Raw genomic sequence first — 17,819 nt, forward strand, 5'->3', positions numbered from 1 at the left:
AAGCCTGGGCATTCCTTGGCTTGTAACTGCCTCACTCCAGCCTCTGCTTCACTCCAGCCTCTTCACATGGCCATCTGTCTCTGTGTATCGCTAGGTATGTGTCTTATCAGGACACAGGTCAGTCCGTTCTTAGGACCCACCCTACTCCAGTATCACCTTATTTTAACTTCTACATCTGCAAGGATCCTGCTTCCAAAGAAGGTCACATTTTATGGTTTGGGGAAGGACATGAATTTGGAGGAGACACTATCCAACTGAGTACACTGACCCTGAGTGGCTCTTAGGAGTAGTGGCTCAAACTGTGGTCTGAGTTCAAGCACTAATTGTACTGACCGTGGACAGAAAGGGCCAGACTCTTAGGTGCACTGGCACCAACAGGTGCCACCTAACCCTGGACACTGCCCTGGGCCAGAGGCCTGAAAAGAATATCCTCTCCAAAGAATCTTGAAGTACATGCTTCAAAATAACAGGCCAGTTTCGTGGGCTTCCAGCTTGTGTTGGTGCATAGGGCCTGTGCACAGAGGAGTTCCACACTAGCTTTCATGCTCTGCTCTCAACATGTTGAAAGTCTTAATGTTTTAACTCTTGTGGGGTCGAACCCTGGGTTCAAAATAAAACCACCGGAGGCTGATGATTGATTAAAAAAAGCAGGCAAGGATTTATTGAAAAACTGACCAGGACAGCCGCGAGAGTACCACACGCAAGTGGAGTCCACACAACTGCACTGTTCCAGGTGTAGGCAGTCTTTTTATTTTATTTTTTTATATATATATATTTTATTGATTTTTTACAGAGAAGAAGGGAGAGAGATAGAAATGTCGATGAGAGAGAAACACCGACCAGCTGCCTCTTGCACACCCCCTACCGGGGATGTGCCCACAACCAACGTACATGCCCCTCACCAGAATCGAACCTGGGACCTTTCAGTCCGCAGACTCTACCACCAGTCTTTTTTTTTTTTTTAATCAATCTTTATTGTTCATATTATTACAAAGGTTCCTCATTTCTTCCCCCCTCCACCAGGTTCCCACCCCACCCTCCACCCTCTGTCCTCATCCATAGGTGCACAGTTTATGTTCAGTCTCTTCCTCCCTCCCTTTCCCCGAGAACAGTCAGTCCACTCCCCTCCCATATCGTGTAGGCAGTCTTTTTAAAGGTTCAAACCACAGGAATTTTCCTTTGTTCTAAATTCTTTTTTTTTTTTTTTTAATATATTTTATTGATTTTGTACAGAGAGGAAGGGAGAGAGATAGAGAGTTAGAAACATCGATGAGAGAGAGTCATCGATCAGCTGCCTCTTGCACACCCCCTACTGGGGATATGCCCGAAACCAAGGTACATGCCCTTGACCGAAATCGAACCCGGGATCCTTCAGTCCCCAAGCCTACGCTCTATCCATTGAGCCAAACCGGTTTGGCCTTTTGTTCTAAATTCTAAAGGCTGGGAACATTGGAATGTGGCCCTATCTTGCCGATAATACAGAATCAGAACTCAGAGGTTAATCTCTAAAGGTTAGCTATAGTTTCTACCCCTGAAGCTACTGAGTCAGTGGGAATCAATCTCCTGTAACTACCCTATTGTTTAAGCAAGTAAGCGAATGTTGAAGTCAGGATAGTAGGGTTAAAATTCAAACAGCAGTTTTTACTCAAGTATGGTTGCTACCATATTTCATTAACAAGGATCCCTGCAAATTATGCAGCTGACCTGCCTGTGCTCTTCCAAAATATTAAGCTCAGTTGGTTAGAGCATCATCCCAATATGCCAAGGTTGAGGGTTTAATCCCTAGTCAGGGTACACACAAGAAGCAACCAATGAATGCATAAGTAAGTGAAACACAACAAATCAATGTTTCTCTCAGTCTCTCTTTCCTTTTCTCTCTCTCTAAAATCAATCCAAAAATTTCATAGCCCTGCCTGTGTTGCTCAGTGGTTGAACATCGACCAATGAACCAAGAGGTCCCCTGTACAATTCCTGGTCAGAGCACATGCTTAAGTTGCAGGCTCCATCTCCAATAAGGGGCATGCAGGAGGCAGCTATTAATGATTCACTCTCATCAATGTTTCTCTCTATCCCTCTCTCTAAAATTCTTTATTTTTACAAAAACACCATTAAAGACAAAGAGAGGCAGAGGAACTGTTTCAGATTTCGGAAGACCAAAGAGACATGACAATTAAGTGCAACTCCTAGATTGGATCCTGGATGTGGGAAAAATAGCTACCGTACAAAGGACTATTAAAAAATTAAGCTATGTAAATTTGAGGATCAAATTGGTTTTATTAAATGATTCTGAAATCAGGCAGGACCCCATCTAGCAATTAGAAAGATCCAAGGAGATGTACAAAATGAAAGGCTTTTCTGGGCAGAAGAGGGAAAATTGTGGATTATTTCAGGCATGATCACCTCCTTCAAGAGACAAAAGAGGTCTATCAGGCAGATGTCAATATAAGAATGTCCAAACCTGCCGAAGCCAGTTTGGCTTAGTGGTAGAGCGTCAGTCTGCAGACTGAAAGGTCCAGGTTCGATTCCGGTCAAGGGCATGTACATTGGTTGCGGGCACATCCCCAGTAGGGGTGTGCAAGAGGCAGCTGGTCGATGTTTCTCTCTCCTCGACGTTTCTAGCTCTCTATCTCTCTCCCTTCCTCTCTGTAAAAATTCAATAAAATATATTTTAAAAAAAAGAATGTCCAAACCTGTAGAGAATTTTTATAATAATGTCTTTGAGCCAAACAGAGAATATGCCTATAAGCAAGATCTCAACAGACTGAGGAAAATGCTTCAGAGAATAACAGTTTGCAGTTTCTTTTATGCTATTGAGATTAAGGAGGGATCATAAGGAAGATTAAATGAAGATGGGAGAAAGTAAGCAAGGATTAACTGAATTATAGGATAGTTAAGATTTGTGCTCTCTTGAAGAAGGGGGCTGAAAGAAGGAATTTCAAACGTGTGTTAACCAAGCAGACTTGCTTAAAGCAAAGATAAGCCTTTTGTTAGGGGTGTTATATGCCTGGGGCATGACTACCCACCATGACGTGCCCAGTTAAGAATTTGTGATCAGAACCACTTTTTTTGTCAACACACATTGCCTCTGTAGTGCTGACCAGGAAAATCCAGACTGACAGTTTAAGATTAACTTCCTGAGAGGGGCTGCAATTGCAATTTGGTGATGTGGGACTTAGCACAAGTGACTCTATTTGGGGCCTCTTATGTCTTTTTATTTTATTTCTCTTGTGCCTTTTTAAATGGACATTATAAGGACAGTTAGAAAAACTCAAATATGAACTGTGGATTAGTTCATAGAATTCTACCAATATGAAATATCCCGATTTTATAGGCCTGTGGTTATGTAAGAAAGAAGACATAGAGGGGATACATGGTGATGGAAAGTAAATAAGTAAAGTTTTAAAATATATCCTTGTTGATAGAAGATACATAGTGATTTATTGAGGGGAAGGACCATGATGTCTGCAACTTAGCTGTAAATGGTCCAGGAAGGGGGAAGAAAAAAAAAAAAAGCATATGAATAAGGTACAAATACTGAAGCAAAAGAGTCAAACATTAACAATTGGTGAAGGTAAGTAAAAGTTATAACAAAGTTCTTTCTATTGATCTTGCAATTTCTGTGGATTGAAATTACATCAACATTAAAAGTTCCGCCACTACCCCAACGCCACGTCCCCTACGAAGCACAGTAAATTACCGAACCAGGTGCCGCCACACCCCTACGAAGGAAGGTACTAATTCTGTCAGAGCCGCCTCCAGAGGTCGAGAGTCACGTGGGTTGAGCCCACGTGACCGGAGGCCCGCGTCCAACATGGCGGCCTCCATGGGTTGCTGGCTTCTCTTCCTTATACTCCTCAGCTTCCTCTGGGACGCGTCCGGCGGCTTGGGTTGGGGGTGAGTACAGCTCCCGCAGATCGCGGGAGAGACAAGGTGAGCCAGGTTCGGGGATCCCCCGCCCGGGCCACAACCCTCCAAGCTCACCCTCACCCCTTACCCCGCAGGGCCTCCATGGACGACGACTTGCTGCTGCCCTACACCCGCGTGCGCGCGCGCTCCGCCCGGGACTGCGCGAGGGTGCGTGTCGGCAGCCGCGAACACGAGAGCTGGCCGCCCTCCCCGGCGACCCCCGGCTCCCGCCGCCCCGCAGCCCGCACCTTCGTTTCGCACTTCGCGGGCCGCGCGGTGCCTGGCCACCTGACGCGGGCGGCTGATCCCCTGCGCACCTTCTCGGTGCTCGAGCCTGGCGGGCCCGGCGGCTGCGCATCGAGGCGCCGCGCCACCGTGGAAGAGACGGCGCGGCCGGCCGGCTGCAGCGTCGCCCAGAACGGCGGCTTCTTCCGCATGGACACCGGCGAGTGCCTGGGCAACGTGGTGAGCGACGCGCGGCGGGTGAGCAGCGCCGGGGGTCTGCAGAACGCGCAGTTCGGAATCCGCCGAGACGGGACCCTGGTCACCGGGTGAGGAGGCGGGGAAACGCCCTGACTGTCGTGGGTAGAGGGCCTGAGATTGGGGTTGTGTCCGTACTGCCAAGTTCAGCTCACCTAATCAAGGTGAGCCTCCGTTTCCTCGTCTGCAGAATGGGTGAGGAATACCCTCCTTGCAGGGCTTAGTTGTCATCCACTATCATTGAGCTTGTTTGTAGAGGCAATGTGTTCTGTACTGGAAATATGTGGAGCAGTGAAGAGTACACACGGTCTTTGCCTTCACGGACCTCTCCCATTACCAGGAACATAAAAGCCAGGAAGATCATTAAGATGAATTCAGACTGTGTATGTGTAGTGAAGCAGGAACACGGTGAACCGATTGTAAATAGAGTGTTGGTTTTAGGGAGGGAACACAGGGAAGGCTTGTTTGAGAAGGTGACCTTTGAGGGGAGGCCTGAGATTAATCACAAGTCAGCCAGGGTCAGACCTGGAGGTAGAGCCTTGCAGTCAGAAGGAACAGCAAACGCTAAGGCTCAGGTGGGCATAGGGGTTTGGTGTGTATGCGGGACAGAAGGAAAGAGCAGAGTACCAGAGGATGGCAGGACTGACTTTGAGACTAGACTGGAGGGCCATAGTGAAAGCAGGGAGGTCATTTAAGAGCTGTACAGACAACGGGTGTTAGCTTGGCCAGGACGATGGCCTGGGAAATTGAAGGTTGTTTCTTTTCATTGGTGTGTAGCCTGGGCTGTGTAGACTGTTTATAAAGCTGCGTTTGGGATTAGGTCCAGGCAGCTTCCTGAGGCAGGACGAGAAATCAAGCAGTCAGGCTGTTGGGGAGGGGGGTGGGAATGGAGCCCCACTACCCACAGCTGCCTCTGCTGGTAAGTGAACCTCACACCTTCCCTGTGTCCAGGTACCTGTCTGAAGAAGAGGTGCTGGACACTGAGAACCCATTTGTGCAGCTGCTGAGTGGGGTCGTGTGGCTGATTCGAAATGGAAGCATCTACATCAATGAGAGCCAGGCGACTGAGTGCGATGAGACACAGGAGACAGGTGGGGTGGGGGTGGCAACAGTGCTCCTGAGAACCAGTACCGGAGGGGTCGTGGGGGAAGTCTTTCCATCAGTACTGTTCTAGGTACTGGGGGTCAGGGATTAAGACAGATAAGGTGCCTGCTCAATATATGAGAGAGAAAACAGGTACATCATTTGCTTAAAAGAAGTGGCAAATGCTAAGAGAAAAATAGAATTAGGAGAATGGAGATAAATGGAGGAAAGGGACTACAGGCAGAAAATGGAGAAGTGCTGCTAAAATGTTTGTGGATCAGCAGCATCTGTGTCACCCAGGAGCTTGTTTTATTTTTTTTTTTTTTTAATGTATCTTTATTGATTTCAGAGAGGAAAGGGAAAGAGGGGGAAACTTCATGAGAATCGTTGATCTGCTGCCTCTTGCACGCCCCCTAACGGTTCATAGGTCAGTGCTCAACCACAGAGCCACCCTGGCCAGGCCCAGGAACTTGTTTTAAATGCCGAACTTCAGGCTTCCTTCAAACCTACAGGATCAGAATCCCTAGGGGTGAGGCCCAAACTTGTGTTTTACCAAGTCCCCTGGGTGATTCTGATAGACACTCAAGTTTGAAAACCGCTGGAGTGTGGAATGCTGGGGCAGGAAACGGACCCCATGGCCCTAATGTGGAAATGAGCTGTTTTAGACTGAGCAGTCCCGGATGGCCTCTCTGAGGTGGTGTAGATCAGGAGGAGCAAGCTGTGGGAAGAGCTGAGCAGAAGCGCCATCCAGCAGAGGGAACAGAAAGTGGCTGCAGGGTGATGAGAGGGAAGCCCCAGGAGATGCGATAGGAGAGAGGCCAGGATGGTCATGCTGGGCCTTGGGACGGTGTTTGGATATTGCTCTAAGAACAATGGAAGCCATAAGAGCTTTTCAGCTGGAGGCTGACATGACTTGATGTACACTTAAAAGTCCTTTGGCTCCTATGTGAGACACACTGGGGCAGGGGGAGGCAGGGAAACACTGGATGGCTTGGAGTGGCAGGAAGTGGCAGACAGAGCCCAGAGGCCTCCTGAAGGGCCAGTGATCAGCCCAGCTGCTTCTCTTTCAGGTTCCTTCAGCAAATTTATCAATGTGATATCGGCCAGGACGGCTGTGGGCCATGACCGGAAGGGGCAGCTGGTGCTCTTCCATGCAGACGGGCAGACGGAGCAGCGGGGGTGAGTGCCAGGAACCAGAGCCTCAGGGTCTGGGCTGAGTCTGCTTTGGGGAACTTGCACCCACCAATGGCTGCCCTCTGACCAGGTGTCACCTGGGGATGTTCACACCCATCTGCCCCTGCCTTCCTGTGTTCTGTACCACTTCCAAGAACTCATCATCCTCCACACACTTCCTCTCAGTCTCCGCAGTTTACATCTCCCCCCTCCTGAGTCTCAGTTGGAGTGAAAGGAAATGATCTCAAAGTTAGCAGGGAGAAGACCCCGAGTCCAGTCCAAGCTCAGCTATCTGCTAGCTCTGTGGCCATAGACAAGCCACTCAACCCCTCTGGGCCACAGTTTCATGCTCTGTAAAGAGAGTGCATTATTGTGCTATTGCTGTGTAAAAAATGAGCACCCATTTGTTACATCATAGTTCTGTAAGTCAGGAGTCCAGAGGGCTCACTGGGCTCTGTGTTCAGGTCATCCCACAGACAAAGAGTCAAGCTGTTGGCCAGGCAGAGCACTTATCTGAAGCTTCTGGGAAAGAACCCTCTTCCCAGCTGATTTAAGTTGTTGGCAGAATGCAGTTCCTTGCGGTTATAGGACTGAGGTCTATGTGTCCTTGTCGGCTGCCAGCTGGGGCCTCGACTCCTACAGCTGCCCACATTTCGCCTCGTGTGTACCCTCCCCATCTTCAAGCCTGCAGAGATGTGTCAAATCCCTCTTATCCCCTCGTGTTTCCAATTTCCCATTTCTTCTTCCACCACTGCTTTTTTTTTAAACCCTCACCAATTGATTTTTAGAGAGAGAGGAAGGTTGGAGGAGAGAGAAAGAGAAACATGAATGTGAGAGAGAAACATTGATCTGTTGCCTCCCGCACACACCCAAACCAGGGAGCAAACCTCTTGTGTCTGGGAATCGAACCCACAACCTTTTGGCATATGGGACAATGCTCCAACCAACCGAGCCTCCAGCAAAGGGTCTGCTTTTAAGGGCTTTTGTGATTCCATTGGGCCCACCCAGATAATCCAGGACGGGGTTCCCATTTGTTAACAGATATGCCATGTAGTATAACAATCTTGGGAGTGATCTCTTTTATTCGCAGCTTCTGGGATTAGAATGGGCATCTTTGGGGGGCCATTTAGAAATTTGCCTGCCATGTGGACATGAAACCATCCACCACAGGAAGTAAGAATTGAACCGAAATGGTGGTGGGCACTGTCAGCAGTGCTGCTCTTGTGTTGCAGCATTAACCTGTGGGAGATGGCGGAGTTCCTGCTGAAACAGGATGTGGTCAACGCCATCAACCTGGATGGAGGGGGCTCTGCTACCTTCGTGCTCAATGGGACCTTGGCCAGTTACCCGTCAGATCACTGGTAAACACACCAGAGTCCCCCTCCCTAAGGTCTAAGTCCAGGCCTGTCCCTGTCTCATCCAACAAATACTGAGTACCAGCTATGTGCCAGGCCCTGGGGGAATTCAGCAGCGAGCAGGAGGAGCTGAGATCCCTGCCTCTCGCTGCATACAGGAAGTACACATAGTGTACCAATACTATCTAAGCTGGTGAAAGGGGGTTGATTGGTCAGGAAAAACCTCTCTGTGGATAATAAAGCATAAGCTGATATCTAAAGGAAGAGGAGGGGAGTAATGGGAGAGGCGGGGAGAAAAACCTTCTGGGTAAGAGAACAGCATATGCAAAGGCCCTGGGGTGAGAGGGACGGGGTTGGGAACCTATAAAAGTCTCGAGATGGGACAGTGGAGAAAGGCAGCACTTTCAGGCTGCAGTAAGGGGTTGGCGGGGGGGAGGGGGGTGGCTGGGGATGGTCAGTACCCCAGCCTCTTCAAACACTGTGTCCCTTGCAGCCAGGATAACATGTGGCGCTGTCCCCGAAGTGTGTCCACCGTGGTGTGCCTGCACGAGCCCCGCTGCCAGCCGCCTGACTGCAATGGCCATGGGGCCTGTGTGGAGGGGCACTGCCAGTGCATGGGGCACTTCTGGCGGGGCGCCGCCTGCGACGAGCTGGACTGTGGCCCCTCCAACTGCAGCCAGCATGGGCTCTGCACCGAGAGTGAGTGGAGGCTCTGGGGAGGCAGCTCTCACCCGGGCTCCCAGCTCTCCCTGCCCGGCTCTGCCTGGGCCCTCACCTGACCTTCTCGGTCTTGTCTTGGCAGCTGGCTGCCGCTGCGAAGCTGGATGGACAGGGTCCAACTGCAGTGAAGGTAAAAGCCACAGGCCAGCCCCGCCCCAGCCCCCAGGCACATGGGGAGAGGGTGAGCACATCAACCGCCTTCGCCTTCATCCTCACCTCTCGGTGCCTCTTGCTCTCACCTCACATGTAAATCACGGCATTGTTGTCCTGGGGCTGTTGCAACAAATTCTACAAACTGGGCAGCTTAAAACAATAGAAATACATTCTCACACTTCCAGAGGCCAGAACTCCAAAATCAAGGTGTCCTCAGAGGCATGCTCCCTCTGAAAGGTCTAGTGGAGGATCCTACCTCTTCCAGCTCCTGGTGGCTTCCAGCATTCCTTGGCTTGTGGCCTCATCGCTCCAATCTCTGACTCCATCTTCGCATGGCCTCCCTGTGTGTTCAGTCTCCCTCTCTGTTATCTTACCTAGGACCCCTGGTCACTGGATTTAGGGGCTACCCTAAGTCTAAAATGATCTCAAGATCCTTAACTTAAGTGTATCTGCAGAGTCCCTATTTCCAAATAAGTTCCATTTACAAGTTCTAGGAATTAGGACTTATCTTTTAGGGCAGGGGTCTTCAAACTACGGCCCGCGGGCCACATGCGGCCCGCAGAGGAGTCTGATCCGGCCCACCAGGTTTTTTGGGCAGTGAGCGCAGCCGAGGTGTTACAGTAGGGATTAGTAGTTCATATAGTCCGGCCCCCCAGCTCTCTGAGGGACCGTGATCTGGCCTCCACTTTAAAAAGTTTGAGGACCCCTGTTTTAGGGGGACACAATTCAACCCACTACAACTATCTACAGCTTAAATCCTTCGGTGATTTTCTCTCACACTTAGTGAAAAACCCGAACTGCTCAGGGTGACCTGCCAGGCCCTGGGTTTGCCAGCCTCTCACTGTGCCCTCTGCTCCTCTCTAAGTCTCAGCCTCACGTCATGTCCCCAGGGACCTCCCACCACCACCCCCTCAGTGGTTTGCTGCTGCCAAGAGGTCACAGTCGTGTGGTGCTTGTCCTCACTTGCACTTTGACGTTTGCTCTCTAGCGTGCTGACCACCCGCCCTCCTAGACTCAGAGCGCCACGAGGACACAGTTTCAGGGGGAATATGTGAGCCTAAAGGCCACTCGGGGTGACTGAGGTCCACTTGCCACCTGTTGGCCCATCTGGGAGGGACAGGGCCAGCTTCTGCAAAGACCTCCCTTTCCCCACCCCAGCTTGCAGCAATGGCTCCTTCGGGGAGGACTGTGCCAAGAAGTGTCAGTGCCAGAATGGAGCTGCCTGTGACCCAGTTCGGGGGACCTGCACCTGTCCCCCTGGCTTCACTGGAGACAGCTGCGTTCAGGGTAAGCTAGACAGCCCCTGAGTCAGCCGGGAGGGAGCACACCCTGGGAATGTGCGTGTAGCGGCTCCACCTCTCCGTTAGCCGGGCTCTGTACACACCCTGGGCCTATCCTGTCAGTTCAGAGAGAGGCCCTGCCACTGGCACCTCCACTTCCATCTTCCTGCCACCTCACTGCAGAGTGTCCCCTCGGCTGGCACGGGCCAGGCTGCCAGAGGCCTTGTGAGTGTGAGCACCAGTGTCCCTGCGACCCTCAGACCGGCAACTGCAACCTCACCCAGGCTCCCAACCTGAGCAGCATTCTCTCCCAAGGTACGGTCCCTCCTGATCCCTCCTCCCTCCCACCCCACCCCAGTCCCTCCTGGGCCCTCAGCCTCACCCTGGTGTCTTACAGTGAAGCAGTGTCTCCAGCCATCCCAGGTCAGCCTGCAGACGAGAGAATTCTCCCTCCTCACTGGGTAGGTGCTCTGCTGGGATCTGGGTCAGGGGTGGGAGGAGACCCCTCCCTCTACCTCCGAGGGACTGGGCAAGGCCAGCAGGTGGCAGCTGGGCACTCAAATGATAGTCCTCCAGCGGGAGGACAGGGAGAGTCACAGCGGGTGCTCAGAGGGACCTCGTGAGAGGGAGCCTGGTCAGCACCCCAATGGGAATGGAGGGGGTCAGGCGTGGGCTTACTGTCCTTGGTCGCGACACGACTTGTTCTCAGCTCCTGGTCCAGAAGCACCAGGCCCCACGGAACTTGAATTATTCTTCAGGCACCTGTGTGTGCTCAGGCCTGTGTGGAGGCTTTGCTTTCCAGCCTGACCTCAGGGAAGAGGGTGTATCCACCCCCAGAGTGTCTGCCTCAGTCGGTCTGGGGAGGAGCCCGAACATCTGCATTCCAGGTGATGCCAATCCCGTGGTTCTCACCTCCCATGGCCCCAGCCTGGGTCCCAGCCTGACCCGCCCCACTCAGCCCCCTCCGGGTGTGGGTACCAAGGAAGAGCTCCCCAGCCACGTTCCAGCGGCAGCCCTGGGAGCTCATCAGTAATGCAGATGCTACCGTGTTTCCCTGAAAATAAGACATCCTCCGAAAATAAGACCTAGTGCATGGAAAGATAAGACATCCCCTTAAAATAAGACCTAGCGCAACTTTGGGAGAAAAAATTAATAAAAGACACTGTCTTATTTTTGGGGAAACGGTACATCTCTTCCGGGATCCTAACCCAGCGTGTCTGGGTGTGGTGAGGCCTGGAAAAAATGAAAAAAGTGCTTTCAAAGTGTGCCAGAGCAGGGACCGGAGCTCCAGCCCCTGGCCTGAAGCTCAGGCTCCTGAGGGGTGAGACTGAGGGCCCTTCCCCGCCCACACCTACAACCCACTGGGGAGCCCTGGGGGCTGACGGGCATGGCTGCAGGCCCTGCACCCAGCAATCTACCAGTGTGCGCTTTCACCTTGAGAGCTGCAGCTGAAGATTCATAGGAAGGAAAAAGAGGTTTGATATACTCCGCCCTGTGCCGCCCTCCCTGCCCTGGAGGAAGGGTTCTCCCGGCTCCTGCTCTGAGGGCCTGAGAGAGTCCAGCCTCTGTGGTCAGCAGGCGTCTCGTGGAGCACAGGATGCAGACTGATGCCTCCCAGGCTGGATCAGGTCATTTGAGTTGGTCTTCACAGTTCAACATTTTAAAAAGATTTATTAACATCTGAAAATCGGTAACATTCACGGAAAACCCCTTTTAATGGCTTCTTTTGAAAAATCAGTGTGCGGCAGCCCCAGCTGCATCCCGCACAGCATCTATCCGCACTGCTCCCTAAACGTGTGTCTGGGTGGGCCTCAGCCCGCAGGCCCATTTGCTCCTTGATATAGTCCCTGTGTGGTCCCTGGAGGCCCGACCCTATGCCCCTGTTGTGGGTGGAAGAGCAAAGTAGGAGGATCCCTCCAACACTCCCCGGCCCTGAGACTGCCCCACAGGCCCCACTCAGGATTTCTCTCCTGTCCCCAGGACCTCCTGGCTGGCCCTCACCCTGGCCCTGGCTTTCCTTCTGCTGATCAGCATCGTGGCGAACGTGACCTTGCTCCTCGGTTCAAGGGCAGAGCGGAGCCGGCACCTGGACGGGTCCTACGTCTACCACCCGCTGCAGGAGATGAACGGGGAGCTCTCGGCTGCCGAGAAGGAACAGCCGGGTGATACCTGCAACCCCTTCAAGGACTGAAGTCCCAGCTGCCCACCACGGCCCCTTTGGAGGTTCATTTCGACACTGTCTGGCTTCTGCAGGGGATTGTCCAAGGCCCAGGGCCAAGCCAAGCTTCTGATAGCAGGTGTGCCTCAGCCCCTCACCTGGCCCTCGGCCCGCTCGCCTGGATGCCTGCCATGGCAGGAGCAACCTGTGCAATAGAGTGTTCCCGAGAGACTGCGTCCTTCCCCGCCTGCCTGTGTCTGCTGCCACGAGGCCCGTCCCCCAGGGCCTCTGCCAAAGAGCTTCCATCCTCCCGGGACCGGCCACCAGTGAATGGAACTCACCGAGACCGAGGGGGGGGTGCCAGCCAGCGCCCTTGCAGTGGGGTGGATTAAAGAGACAACGGCCATGTCACGGGACCCTTTGCTATAGACCTCATCACCGCATTTGCCAACTAGAATTCAGTTTCCTATCATGGGAAACTCCTTAGAAGGGACGGGGGATGAAATCATGTTTACAGGCTTTCGATTCTATCATCCTACCACCCGAGGGTTTTTATACCTCTTGAATAAATTTATGTAATTGAAGGAGTGCTCAGGCAGTGGCTGAATTCTGAATCACGGACTTCCGAGTGCTCCTGGGTCTTCCTAGGCAGGGCTGCTTTACCGAGTCAGGAGCCCAGAGCAGGCCACCCCCAGCACCTCCAGCTCCCCGATGTATCTGTTTATTTCATGTGCACCCGAGGCACCTGCAGGCCTTATTAAATGCAGATTCCAGGTGGTGCCTAGGCTGCCCCTGACCACACTTTGAACGGAAAAGGCTTAGTGCACATTGTATCCTAATAGAATTTAAAATAATTACCTGTGTTTTAAGAGTCAGAGAGAGGGGTAGTGACCAGGCTGATGCCCTCACAAGGCAACAGCTGGCCAGAGCTGAGAATGTACATCCCCATCTGGCCCTCCACTCATCACAACCCCCTCACCTGTGACCTCCGGCCTTGTGAGTATCAGATTTGTAAGCCGTGGCCATGCGGGGTCTTCAGGAAGCCTGGCAGCCCTCCTCCCCCTCCCCTGTCCCATGAAGTGTGCTTAGCAGTTGTTCTGGGAGGGGAGATGGTGGGGCCACAGCTTTCAGGAAGTCTTCAGGTAAACCCATGTATGCGATGGACTGCGTGTTTGTGTTGTCCCCCTGATCAGCATCGTGGCGAACGTGACCTTGCTCCTCGGTTCAAGGGCAGAGCGGAGCCGGCACCTGGACGGGTCCTACGTCTACCACCCGCTGCAGGAGATGAACGGGGAGCTCTCGGCCGCCGAGAAGGAACAGCCGGGTGATACCTGCAACCCCTTCAAGGACTGAAGTCCCAGCTACGTTGAGGCCCTAACCCCAGTGTGGTGGCATTAGGAAGTGGGCCCTTGGTGTGGGTAGGCTTGTGAGGGTGGTGCCTTCCTGATGGTGAAATGGGAAAATTGAACTGGAACTCATGGTGTGCCTCTGGGCAGGATGGTTCCCAGATTCTTGTCTGGTGGAGTCGAAGACAAAAGGTGTTATAGTAAAAGGTGGAAATTTATTGAGAAACAACACAGACTCCCAGGTGGGGAGGGGGAAAGAGTCCCACAAAGTCCCTTTTTTCCATGGTTTCTAAAGGCTGCAGTTTTCTGTGCCTGGATATCCCTTCTGAGTGGTCACTATCCCCTCTGATTAGTCACTGTATCAACCTCAGAGCTCAAACCTCACATGAGATACCTGAAGTTCCCTCCTCCCTTATTGTTCTTATTCCCTTTGGGCTTTCCTCTTCCCTCTGAATGAGGGGCTTCCTTCCCTTTATTGTATGAATGTGTACCTTCTGCAGCTCCCAGCTCCATTCTGTAGAAATATACTCTCTGCAGCTCCCTGCTCCCTTATTCTATGGAAATGTTCCCTTTGCAGCTCTGAGACCCTGTGCTTTGTCCATGGACCCCTTAATTCCTAAAACTTTTCAAACCTGCCTATTTCACCCCTAAAAACTCCTTTTACTGGGAGTGGCACCATGACAAGAGGAGGAGACCAAGAGCACCTTCCCCACCTGCTCACACGAAGTGAGATGGCAGCATCTACTAGCCAGCCTCCCAGGAACCTAATGTGCCAGCACCTTGACCCTGGACTGCCAGCCTCCAGAACTGTGAGAACTGTGTCTGTGGTTTGTAAGCCACCCAATCTGTGGTATTTATCATGGCAGCCCTAAGACATGGTAATAACTGTGGTATTACTTAGTGCAGCCTCACCAGTCCAAAACTTGATGGCTTAAAACAACCACCAGTTACTGCTTATCATGAAAAACAATTATTTCTCACGATTCTGGGTCCACTGGGTGCTTCTGTTGAGGACAGTGATTTCCCCAGGGCTCACCTGTGAGAGCAGGGGCTGGGCTGGGAGGCTGGAGCTGAGGGAGACATGTTCCAAGTGGGGCCTCACCATCCAGGAGCCTGGCCTCAGCTTGGGGATATGGAGGGAGACGATTGCAGAAGAGAAGCATGCGAGGCCTTTTGCAACCTCGGCTCAGAAGTGGTGCAGCCTCGTTTCCACCACATTCTCTCAGATAAAGTCCCCAGGCCTGGATTTCCGGGAAAAGGAGGCGGACTCCACCTCTTACTGAGAGGAGCTGCTAAGGGACCGGAAAGGAGCCCATCACTGCCATCGAGTTGCTATAAAGCGGGTCTATTTCACTTTCGAAAGGAGGAATTCAGAATGGCTGGTGTGCCTCAGTGGTTGAGTGTCCATCATGAACCCAGTTGATTCCTAATCAGGGCACATGCCCGGGTTGCAGGCTCAATCCCCAGTACGGGGAGTGCAACCTATCAATGATTATCTCTCATCATTGATGTTTCTCCCTCTCCCTCTTTTCCTCTCTGAAATAAATCAAAACATAAAAACTGGCCTATGACAGTTCTCGGCCTCTGAGTCCCTGCAAGGATGTGTGTGGGTCAGTGGGTCTGTCTGGCCCCTAAAGATGGGGATAGATAAGCAGGGAGCTCCTGTGCCAGCCTGGGATGTTCCCTACAGGCTGCTGCGTTCCAGTTCTCTGGCCAGAGCCATTGACCTTTGGCATGTCAGTCAGGCACCTGGTGAACCCACAGCCCACAGCTCTCCAAGCCACTGGAGTGCCACCTCCTCACCGCCCCTCGCCCGGTCTGTGCCCCAGGTTGGAGGGAAGAAAGGGAAGGCAGCAGGGCGATCTCAGCATGCCCGGGGACTTAGGATCAGCCACTTGTTCAAGGAACCAGATGATGCTGCAAGTTTTAATTCCTCCTGGGAATGTAAGCAAAAATGCATTCCTCCAGGGAGCTTGTGTTTCAACGCCTGGAAGGTTCATTTTGTATTTTGCTTTCCTTATCTACCTAGCAGCCCTGGGCTGCTTTGATGTTCAAGAGTAGGACACAGTGGCAAGAGCTCAAGCCTGTTCCCAAGCAGCATTTCGGCATATTCCTCAGGCACAGTTCCCAAGCCTGGCTGCCGGCACAGTATGTCCCCAGGAATGTTCTAGGATTGCAGACTTCTGGACCCCGCCCCAGGCCCACGGAGACAGAATGTCAGGAGCAGAGGGCTCCGGGAACCTACAAGGAGCACCCCAAGGCTCTGAGGCAACGGGCTGTGCAAGGCCTTGTCCCCCAAGCGCCAGCCTCTGCAGGGGCTTCTCTGTCCGTCCTTGGCTGAGTTGGAAATGACAGTTCTGTGCACAGGCTTGCTGGACTTCAGGCTCAGGGCAGAACCCGAAGAGGGCTTGTCATGGCGTGCCAGAGGGGTCCCTGATTCAGCACCTGGGACATTCCTTCCCTGTGGCCCCAAGGATTTTTTTTTTTTTTTAATGTGTGATGGGAGTATCTATTATCTTTGCCCACCATTCAGCCCCTCTTTTAATATCTGCCCCATCTGAGGCTGGGTCCTCCCAGCAACAGAACCTTAGACAAGGATGTGAGTGCAAGTAGAGTATTTGGTAGGTGACCCCAAGAATCCCTGGATGAGGGGTGAAGGGAAGGCAGCCTGTACATGGTACCCTAGTGAGCAGCTCCCTACCTTGGACAGCCAGGCTCATGGCTGGGGTTTCTAGGAAAGGGGGAGCTGGTGTGTTTATGAGCCAATCCTCATTTATCATGGGTTGAGGGCTGCTCCTGGGGTTAACTGGCATTTCCTGCCTGCTCTCCGAGGGCCACAAGCTTTTGTCAAGTTGCTTTGAGGCACTACCTCTTCCCCATTCTCCATCCTTGTGGTTTGGCTGGCACCCCCCACCTGCAAGTCCAGATGGCATCAGCGAATGGTTGAGGCAGGCCTATGTCCCAGTTGGCCAGTCAGAGTTCACTCTGGAACTTCTGCAGGGACCTGCGGGAGGGGAGGGACGACTCCACTGGGATTACCCAGCTTCCAGGATATGGGCCATGTGGAGGAGGAGAGCAAAGCCAACATGGAAAATCGAATCAGGAAAGAAGGGGGATATTTGAGCCCCTAGATCCAGCTATACCTGAAGCCAGTGTCATTCTTGGAGTTCCCAATTATGTGGACCCATAAATCCCCATTTTTGCCTGAGACAGATTGTGTTAGATTTTGGGGTCTGACATTCATGATGTGTCATTCCAGGAGAGGCATGTTTTGAGCTGGAGCATTTGTAGAATTTACATGGGACGTGGAGCAAGAGGCAGAAAATGTCTGAGATTCCAATGCCAACCTTTAGTGGTGCAGGGACATGTGTGACATAAACATACAAAGAGCTAAAGTCATGAAGCTTCAGGATTATGAGCTGGGGATTAACATGGTCTAGTTAGGGCAATGCAAGGCCCCTCCCCACCTCATGGTAGTGATGGTCAGACTTGGAATGTTGGGAGTCTTGTGTGGGCAGTTACCAAGGTGACACATAGCTCAGCTGGGATTCTCTTTATAAAACTTTAGCATCAGAAAAGACTCCAGAAAAAAAAGCTTCAATTCCAGAACCAAAGGGTGGGCAATGGAAACAGAATTCAAGTGCAATGCCACAGCTTTGAACAGATTCTCAAAGGGGTCTGTGTCACAGAAAAATCTGAGCTCCAGAAAACTCTTAGAGGTTTTAAATTGTGCTTTCTGGGGACCTCCATTCCTCAGAAATGTCTTGTGTGTGAAGAGGCACTGAAGGGAGGGGGGGGAAAGGGGCTGGGAGAACTCTAAAAGCCACAGCTGCCTCTGCCGTCCCTGAGGGCCACCCAGCACCTTTCCTCTGGCTCCTCACAGCTCCTTCCAGTCCCTGCCCAATCTCCCACACCAGTGCCCTGAGACCCCTCCACAGAGGCCCCGGAGGTCTGGCCTTGTAGGAAGAATTGGTCCCAGAGGCCGTCTCTGGGCCACAGGGAGCCCCAGCATGCTCTGTTCTCTCCACACCCAAATCCCAGCGGACTTCTGGGAGGCGATCCTGTGGAAACAGGTCAGTGGAGACCAGCTCACCTGCTCCAGGGAACTCTGTCTTTCTCAACACCAGCCACACCCCTGAGTCAGCTGGCTGAACCACTCTACAGC

General features: G+C 52.3%; 1 protein-coding gene across 3 annotated transcripts; it reads left to right on the forward strand.

Moving 5' to 3' along the window:
• Positions 1 to 3,772: 3,772 nt before the first annotated feature.
• Positions 3,773 to 12,892, forward strand: NAGPA (N-acetylglucosamine-1-phosphodiester alpha-N-acetylglucosaminidase). 3 transcript variants are annotated; one of them, XM_084882324.1, is made up of 11 exons: positions 3,773 to 3,894; positions 4,002 to 4,457; positions 5,338 to 5,477; positions 6,540 to 6,648; positions 7,875 to 8,003; positions 8,491 to 8,696; positions 8,800 to 8,847; positions 10,029 to 10,157; positions 10,334 to 10,465; positions 10,548 to 10,611; positions 12,131 to 12,892. In XM_084882324.1, exons 1-11 carry the CDS (start codon positions 3,812 to 3,814, stop codon positions 12,339 to 12,341), a joined length of 1,707 nt encoding a protein of 568 aa, XP_084738450.1. In that variant the 5' UTR covers positions 3,773 to 3,811; the 3' UTR covers positions 12,342 to 12,892. The 3 variants fall into 3 exon arrangements, with proteins under 3 accessions (XP_084738450.1, XP_084738452.1, XP_084738451.1); XM_084882325.1 differs by having other exon boundaries at positions 3,825 to 3,930; XM_084882326.1 differs by lacking the exon at positions 10,334 to 10,465 and having other exon boundaries at positions 10,509 to 10,611.
• The last annotated feature ends 4,927 nt before the right edge of the window (positions 12,893 to 17,819 follow it).

Source organism: Pipistrellus hanaki (genome assembly GCF_964339955.1).
Source record: "Pipistrellus hanaki genome assembly, chromosome: 4".
NCBI classification, from domain to species: Eukaryota; Metazoa; Chordata; class Mammalia; order Chiroptera; family Vespertilionidae; genus Pipistrellus; species Pipistrellus hanaki.